General features: G+C 35.6%; 1 protein-coding gene across 4 annotated transcripts in view; it reads left to right on the top strand.

Annotated features, from left to right (window-relative positions):
* Nucleotides 1-1164, top strand: part of FSTL5 (follistatin like 5) — a 567145-nt gene extending 565981 nt beyond the window's left edge. For 2 of the 4 annotated variants that reach the window (XM_011363692.1, XM_011363689.1), the window contains one exon: nucleotides 301-1164. In XM_011363692.1, the coding sequence (XP_011361994.1) occupies nucleotides 301-1003 (703 nt within the window). In that variant the 3' untranslated portion in view covers nucleotides 1004-1164. The remainder of the gene's footprint in view (nucleotides 1-300) is intronic. The other 2 variants (XM_011363693.1, XM_011363691.1) reach the window with 1 other exon arrangement.
* The last annotated feature ends 8500 nt before the right edge of the window (nucleotides 1165-9664 follow it).

The following is a 9664-nucleotide window of genomic DNA, read 5'->3' as shown; positions in this document are numbered from 1 at the left end:
TTTTCTATCCTCTATGGTAAAAGTGAAATTTGTTGTTCCAATTAACTAGATATATTACTTTTAATTATTTTGCTTTCTACAGCATGATTTATAATTGTTTGGCTATAACGAATGGATGACCTAGAGAAAGGAAGAGACCATCATGATTTAAAGTAATTCTAACCTGATTGTGACACAAATTACTGCATAGACTGACAGATAACACCTGGACTGAGATGGCCCTTTTTACCTGTCCACAGTGCATTTTTTTATGGTAACACTCTACAGTTTCCTGTCTAACTTCATTTTTTATCTTTTTAGGTTCGGATTTATTCTTCATAAAGATGAAGCTGCATTACAAAAAATTGATCTTGAGACCATGTCATACATCAAGACAATTAACTTGAAAGACTATAAGTGTATTCCTCAATCATTGGCATATACACACTTGGGAGGATACTACTTTATTGGCTGCAAACCTGATAGCACTGGAGCAATTCCCCCACAGCTCGTGGTGGACAGTGTAACAGACTCAGTCATTGGATTCAATAGTGACGTGACAGGCACTCCATTTGTCTCTCCAGATGGGCACTATCTTGTCAGCATTAATGATGTGAAAGGTCTCGTAAGGGTCCAGTACATTACCATCAGAGGAGAAATACAAGAGGCGTTTGATATCCAGACGAATCTGCACATATCCGATCTGGCATTTCAGCCATCCTTTACTGAAGCCCACCAATACAACATCTATGGTAGCTCAAGCACACAAACTGATGTGCTCTTTGTGGAGCTCTCCTCCGGGAAGGTTAAGATGATAAAGAGCCTTAAGGAACCACTCAAGGCAGAAGAATGGCCTTGGAGCGGGAAGAACAGGCAAATCCAGGACAGTGGCTTGTTTGGTCAATATCTGATGACGCCTTCCAAGGACTCTCTGTTTATACTAGATGGACGACTCAATAAGTTAAACTGTGAGATCACTGAAGTTGAGAAAGGAAATACAGTCATTTGGGTTGGAGATGCCTAAGAGCCCTATTAGATAATTATTGAATGAAGAGTTTTCCAGTACATTGCACTTAATTCATTGTTTAAATTTACACCTTAACTTTTAAAGTTTCTATCCTAGTGAAACATAAGTTACTTGGTTTTCCCAAGAAAATAGATTTTTTTTTTCAGCAAACAAATATACAATTAGTAATATTGATTGGTTGAAAATTTTAATGAGAAACTACATTAATCACGAGAATCGAATCTATATTTAAATCAAATCTATAATTAAGCCAACAAAATAAGAATTCAAATACTTAAAAATAACTTGACGACAGAGAATTTCAGATGACTTTAAGCACCATTTTATTTTAAAGGTAGTTTATCTATATTTTTTCTCTGTCTTTTTTGGTATGCTTAAACCAGAAATAAAAGGTATTGTGGAAACTTAAAATTCTTAATTCAAAATATTCTGTCCCATCCACTGTTTATAATCTTTTGTGCCTTGAAGGGAATGTCACAGGAGGAAAAGGAAGGCTAAAAGCTGCATACATAACACTCTCATAACAGTAAATCTCTTGTCATTAAAAGAGAAAAGTTTAACATCTCTTGCACTAAATCCTGCCTTCAGTCATTTGTTTAACCCTCAATGAAATATCATTTGAAGGTGTAAATTGGCCTTAGGTTCTATACAGGTGACAAACTCTATTTGACACTTACTGTATAATCTGCAGCATGCTATGGAAAATGGGGAGGAAGGGAGGAAAAATAATTACAGTGAAAATGTTTGCAATCTATTCTCTACTCATTTTGCTTTCAATCATTAGAGTACATTATATTTTTAATGCAAGTTTGTGTGAGATGTCAACTGCTTACAAATGTTTATTATTAGCAGAATTGATTATTTTCTTTTCATGTGGTCCAGTGTTGCATCAGCAGGAACTCCCATTTCTAAAAAAGGAACATTATTTGTGTCTGCTTAGAGTAAACCACATATAGGGAAATTAACACCAGAAAGAAAAAAACTGGCTAGAGAACTGATGAGTATGTGTTTTAGGAGAATTAGCTATAGAAATTGGGAATTAGGGGATAGCTCCACAGTGGTGAGTAAAAATGTACTTCACCATTGCTATTTAAGTATAACCCATCAAAAAACTTCATTTCTTAATAACTCTCCTAAATGACTTTCTGTTCAATCTCTGCATAATCCTTAAATGACCCACTCACTAACTGTGTGCTGTAGTTCAAAACCTAACTAATCCTCTTATTTGAGACACTGCATACAAGTAAAAATTTTTACTTTTTTTTTTTTTTTAAGGGCAAAGAAAAGGCCAGTGGAAGTGGATTAAAACTAGAGAGTTAGTTTATTGGAATAAGCAGATAATTATCCAGGCTTAAAGTGATAGCTTACATGTTTTGAGAATCTTTTTAGTTATTTTTATTTTATTGCTGCTAAAAATGCTAATGGGTTGTTGAAATGACCTCCATTTACTGAAGGTAATCCAATAAAGTCTTTTTTAAACACAAATTTTACTCAAGTTTAAATTGTGTAAAACTACTTAGAAACCTGAAATTTTATAGTGTGTAATATCTTATGTGTATATAGCATCCTGAATTGTGTGATACAGTAGTTTTCCTCTTAGCTTAAGGAAACATTATGGGAGGTAGATTTAACAAAAAACAAAAATCAGCTTATGTTTCTACTTATCTGCTTTCCTTTTTAGCAATTTTCTCTCTTGTGAACATGAACCATATAAAGTGTCTGTGACCTAATGATTTAATGTAAGTTTGTCTCATACATCCTTCTTTGGTAGCTTACACCATGTGGATGCTCTGTCTGTAGACACTGCTTGATAAAAGAATAAACCTGTTACATTTTAACCGTTGAGAGTTCAATGTTTTAATGTGCATACCAGTGTGTGTGTGTGTGTGTGTGTGTGTGTGTGTGTGTGTGTGTGTGTGTGTGTGTTTCCTCTCTTTGCTTCAAACGTAGTCTGGTGCTCTGCATTGTTTTCAAAGTAATGGGATGGAGTAAAGGGCAAATGAAGTGAGATCAATCAAGAAAAAACAATTTAGTTTGCCTTTTTACAAACAATTCTAATTTGCTAATGTTTAAAGCAAAGATTTTATCCTTTTTAAGGTGTTTATTTCATTAGAATTGTTTCTTGTATATTAAAGAAATGAGTACCAGAATGGAATATCAAAAGTAAACTCAAAGGAAAATTATTTTCTTTCCACACTGTTATACTATTAACTGAACAAATTACTAGCCATTCTTTTTTATAACAGTGTAATAATTAGAATAATGACATTTGTAATTCTTTGAAAAAAGCAGATGCAATATTATAATGATTTCTGAAGTAAATATCATTTCTTCAATGATGGGGAGGAAGGTAGAGTAAAAGCTAACATATAGGGCATCAGCATTATTTTATACGCATCCTGATAAAAGTATATTGCAAATAATAATCTCATCAATAATGTGTAAAAACTGAGAAAAAGAATAAAGCGATGAGGTAACTGCTCTACAAAGAAGCTCTAACATCAGAGGGTAGATTTTTAATAGGCAGGAAAAGAATGCGAAGTGATATTCAAGAAAGAAAAAAAGTAAAGTGATTTTCTTTTCTTTCAAATTATGGTGATGATTTTGTGATAGCAATGAAGGACGGGAAATGAGAAAAGGCATGAAACCAAGAATGGGAATTGGACATAGGGTAGACTTTGAGTAACACTGACAGGAAAAAGTAAATATTTATGTAAAGAGTGTGGTATAGATAAGGTGAGGAAAGTAGGTTCTGATCAGATTTTGAAGGGAGAGAGGTGAAGAATGAAACCAATTTAAAGAGTTTGGACTTAATCCAGAAAGTAGGGACTCAACAATAATTTGGGCAATAGCAGTGAAAACAGCACTTCTAACATGTATCATTTTTTAATACAATGAAGATTCGATGAAAGAAAAGTGAAATGAGGTGATGAGGTATCAGTTGAGAGGTTACTGCAACAATTTAAGTTTATGGTCTTTAATATAAGACAATTACATTGAAAGTATATATTATAAAACAGGGCATGTCAAGGAACCATACCTGAAATAGCAACTGAATAAACATGGATCATGAAAAGAGACGCAATGGGACTCAAACATGACATCGTTAATAGAAGTAAGAAAATCATGAAGGAGAAACAGATGAAGATGAAAGAAAGAGAGGATTTAAGTAAAAGACAAATTAAATGAAAATATTGGGCAACAGAATATATTTCCTGGGAAGCGTCGTCATGTATAGCAAACTGACACAATTTTCAGGAGTCAATCCACCTTCTGCTTAATTATATCTATGTAAAAAGTTGAAGCACTTTTTAAAAAATGCCATTTTGAACCTTATTGCCTTTCAGATCCCACTCAAAAGTTCTCCACAGGATTTTCTTTTAAAAATAAGTGAATTTGACTGAATTTTACATTCACTATAATTTTACAGGATGAAAAGGTATGTTTAATCATGTCTCATAACTTATCATATATAAATTTTTAAAGTGAGAAAAATTGTAAGAACAATATTGTCATCATGGAAATCAATACAACTTTAAAGTAAGATGACAATGTACAACCCAATATTACAATCATAAGAGCTCATAAGGGGTCACTTCTAATGTCACTTGTCTATTTACCATTTAGCTGCTCCTGTATGGACAGGTAATGAGAACAAAAGCAGCCCCTTATCTAAAGTCTGTTTTCACTTTTCTTCCAAACACATTCTAATATCATTTACCTCTCCTGGGAAACTTCATACACAGAAATATGGTCTGATAGTCATGTTATAGAAATTTTCAAGTAGTCTTAAGTCATGGTAACTTTTCTCATCTTCCTGGAAAACTACATCTTAACCAGAGCTTATTGGCATGGTTTTATTTGTTTGTCTGCATTTAATACATTACATAGTCCTATTAGTAAGTGAAAAAGAACTTAGTTTTTCATTAATACTCATCAGCAAAACGTACTTGTCTCATTGGTATTTAATGGGTACTGCACAGCTATTTTGCAGTAATTTACAGCTACAGTTGGTGAATTAGGAAAGTTTTAACCTTCATTCTTTTATATTAGAGTTCAATAATGATAACATTCTCAATATGCTATCCACTTTTGCCGATATTCATTTTCATAATTTTATTGGCATCTCACATGCTATAGGGACTGTTATTTTTTATTATCTGAATAATCCCATCCAACACATGCACATTATGGAACCAAATGAGAGTAGGAGTTTTTGTCTGTTTTGTTTATATCACATCTAGAAAAGGGCTTGGTATATAGTAGGCACATATTATGCAGTTAACAAACATGTGAGCTGATTGAAGTGCTATTTCAATAGGACTCAAACATTTTTTTTGGTCTCTATAGAACATGTTTAACATAAAGATTCTCATATCATTATGGCAAAAATGTATGCCTGGAATGTTATTAAACTGTGATAATTAAAAGTAGCATCATTCAGGCAGGTGTTTTCCATTAAATATTCTCCAATTCTCTAAAGTATTACAGCTAATAGACATATAATGAACATTTGGATAGATAATGTCTTTTTAAACATTTGCCACCTCAAATTAAATGTGATTGCTTATGTAAATATGATGTTTGTTATGTTAAAGATTAATCCTTTTCACATGTTATTAAACTCTAAATTAATATATATCATCTTTTAGTTATTTATAGAGGCAAATTTTCCTTTATCTATTAGCCTGCAAATAAGAGGCATGCTTATATGAAATAAAGAATGTTATGCCTATAGTATCCTACAGAAATATCAGTATATTTTGAGAAGAAATTTTCTATTTCAGGTTTGAGATTAATTTATCAAATCAAAAGTATACCATTAATCTTGGAAAGTAACTACAAAATTTTTTTAAACATCTACTAATCATTTGATACATTTATGTTTCCCCAATATCCAACATGCTATAACTTTCCTTTGATTTTTTCTTACTCATGTATTGTGCTTAAAACTTTCACTATGTTATACAACTATATTTAATTTCTCTTTCCATTATTACCTTACTTTCATTGTTTGCTAATATAATTAATTATGGATAAATAAAATATACTTATTATCTTTGAAATGCTGAGGCGTATTATTTAGAAATTGTATTTCTGAATTCTCAGAAAATGTCTAGATAATTTTTTTCTTTTTAAAAGATTTTCCATTTTTATTTTATGTATTTTTTAAAATAATTTATTTTTCAATTACAGTTGGTACACAATATTAGTTTTACGTGTACAACATAGTGATTTGACATTTACATATCTTACAAAGCGATCACTCTGAAAAACCTAGTACCCATCTGAGTCCATACATAGTAATTACAATACTATTGACTACACTCCTGATGCTGTAGTCTACATCCCCATGACTATTTTGTAACTACCCATTTGTGTTTCTGAATCCCTTCCCCTTTTTTATCCACCCCTACAACCACCATCCCATCTAACAATCATCAAAATGTTCTCTGTATCTATGAGTTTATTTCTGTTTCCTTTATTTTGCTCTTTTGATCCCACATCTAAGTGAAATCATGTGGTGTTTGCCTTTCTCTGACTTATTCAATGCAGTGTAATACCCTCTAGATCCATGCGTGTTGGCACAGATGGCAAGATTTCATTCTTTTTTAATGGCTGAATTATATCCATCATATATATGTACAACCTCTTCTTTGTCCTTCCACCTATTGATGAACACACAGGTTGCCTCCATATCTTGGCTATTGTAAATAGTGCTGCAATAAACGTATGGATTCACATCCTCCTTCAAAGTAGTGCTTTGGGTTTGTTTGGGTAAATACTCAGAACTGGGGTTACTGGGTCCTTCTTTGTCTCTTGTTATAGTCTGTTTTAAAGTCTATTTTGTCTTATCGGTATTGCTATCCCAACTTTTTCATTTTTGTTGTTTCCATTTTCATGAAATATCTTTTACCCTCTCTTTACTTTCAGTCTCTGTGTGTCTTTCAATCCGAAGTGAGTCTCTTGTAGGCAGTATATGTAAGGGTCTTATTTTCTTATCCATTCAGCCACCCTAGCTTTTGATTGGGGCGTTTAATCCTTTTACTTTTAATTATTGATAGATTGGCCAGTGAGGGGCTGACCCTACAGAGCAGGGGTGGCTTTACTAGGGCTCTGGTGCCTGTTCAGTCTGTAAGTGGCTGTGTCATTCTTAGATGCAGCCCCAGGTGGTGTTCCAGCCTGGGTCAAAGCTAGCCAGGAGGTGTGCTAGACCTGGGGCCTCCTGAGAGTGGCTCTAATGCAGGCCAAGTTCATCTGCAGACTGTGCCCTGCCCAGGCACACTTGGCAAAATCACCAAGCAATCTTCAGGTGGCGACCACCCCTCACTGGGCTTGGTGGTGCCGTGGTAGGCCAAGCAATGAACTGAAGCCAGCTGTTGCTAGTGCTGGGCTTGGGGCTGATCAGCAAGAGTTACAGGGCACACTGAGGCCAGATGCTGCTGGTTTGGGTATTTGTAAATCTTTTAGGAAAGTCTGCAGCATGAGCCAAGACAGGATATTTGTATGGAAAAGCTACTGCAAATGACTTAGGTGAGCCCAAATGTTGGGTGGGGTAGGGTCTCAGGAAAACACCCAAGTGGGATGACCAGTGGTAGCCAGGCTTATGGAGACTCAGATATGGTGGCAGCCTAGATATGCATGCTGGTTTAGGGGAAGGTCCACCAAAGGAACAGCGTCCTCCACCAGCACTTCTGCCTGGGAAAAAAGCTGCCCTTCCAGTCCTCGCCCTGAAGCCAGATAATTCAGTTCCTCCCCATACCTTCTAAGCTGCTGCCCCAGTGCTAAGAGCTCAGAGTGAGTAAATCTATCAGTGAGTAAGTCCACATAGGCCCCTTAAGAGGAATGTCACTCTCTTTCTCACTCAGCCACAATCTTTGCTGGTTTTCACAGCTGAATGTTGTGAGGAGTTCTCTTCCTGGTACTGGAATCCTGGGTTGGGAGCCTGGCGTGGAGCTGGAACCCCTTCCCCCTCTGGGAGGACCTTGGCAGCTGAGAGATCCTTCCTGATTCTCAACCGCCATATGCGGGTGTGGGTCCAGTCTGTTATGTGCCACCCCCGCCTTCACTGCCTTCTACCAGTCTTCTATAGTTTTGAAGTGGCCTCTTTTGTGTGTCCCCAGTTATAGGACTTCTATTCAGCTAGACTTCAGGTGACTCTCAATGATGTCTGTTCTGTAGTGTAGTTGTAATTTTGATGTGATTGTGAGAAGAGACAAGCATAGCATTTACTACTCTGCTATCCTGACTAGAAGCTCCGAGAGTTTCCGTTTGTAAATCCTCCTAAGGTTCTTTTTCTATAAAACCCATTATTATTATATATTAATTTAACTTGTAAAACCAAGCCCACATATGTCTAATAGTCCAAGTCTAGGAGAACTACACATAACACAAAGGGTTGTGGAAGAAGTAATATGGGAGGTGCATAAAATTCATCTAATGTATGAGAGAAAGTCACCTACAGACCTTAGGTAAGCAAATTTAAGGTTCAGGGTTTAATAATATTATAAAAGTTTTTAAATAAACATTATTGGTAATGAGATAAAATATTAATTTTATTCATAAAAGGTCTCGGTTGCCATATAAGGCACCCTGACATTTGATGTGTATTGTCTGTAATCCTAGCAGTATCTGAAGAGCCTCATAAGACCTCCTTGGTTTTGTAAGCTCGTCACCCTATGACAGGCCTGCAGGACCTTCCTTAAGGTCTCAGAGGCCTGGCTTAACATCTCCCCCACTCTAACTCTACCTACCTCTGAGAATGCAAGGCCCAGGTTCAGTAGCTAAGAACTTGTCATGAATAGCTGAAACCAATAGTGAAAACAAAGATGACTGTCTAAATGATCTCTAAAAGATTTTAAAGCTCAGTAAATAATCTCTCATAATATAATCTCCATGCTAAATAACATATCAACGGGGACCATGATAGTTGACAATTCTCATAACAACGACTGGAAAAGACCATAAACAAATGAAAAGAGGGTGGAACCCTGAATTCGAGAGAGAGCCACCACCCCTTCCCTTAGAAAACCCATGAATATTTCTCCTATTTACTTAAAGGTCTCCTTCATTTCTACTATCCTGACTGCTAAGAAGTTGATCTGACAGCTGTGCTCGTGCTTCTCCATTCTCTAGCTGTAGAGTAAAAACTTGCACTGTTAACACTCACTTTTGGTCTCATAATTGGCTACGAGGCACCCAATGGGAAAATAAACGCTGATTGGGGTCCTCAAAAAGGAACTTTTCCCCATTGGTAACAATACTTTGCCAGGAAAAATTCTTTAAATGAAAAGTAGTTCTTTGTTTACTACTGATTGATAGCTCCACTTACAACTTATGAAGTAAACTGTAGACCAACTGGTTTACCAGAGAGAAACAGAATGAGACAACTAAGAAGAACTGTCAGAAAAAAAACACAAAGATGAGCATTAAAAACTACCCCTGCAAAAGAACCTGAATTTAATTTGAGCAGACTGTGGAGCAAGTTTCTCCCAGAGCTTTGTTAAAACAACATTGAATTTAGCGACCAGTCAGAGCAGCCTAATATCTTGGTGTGATACCAATAGACGCAGATGGATTAAAACAGAGATTAGGCAAAGAAATGGTGAAAAGAGCCCTGCTAAAGCTAATGTCAGTGCCAATGATTGTGAAATGCTA

Source organism: Pteropus vampyrus, unplaced genomic scaffold (assembly GCF_000151845.1).
Source record: "Pteropus vampyrus isolate Shadow unplaced genomic scaffold, Pvam_2.0 Scaffold88, whole genome shotgun sequence".
In the NCBI taxonomy this organism is placed as follows: Eukaryota; Metazoa; Chordata; class Mammalia; order Chiroptera; family Pteropodidae; genus Pteropus; species Pteropus vampyrus.
Note: the sequence above shows the minus strand (reverse complement) of the source record. Positions and strands in the feature narration are given on the sequence as shown.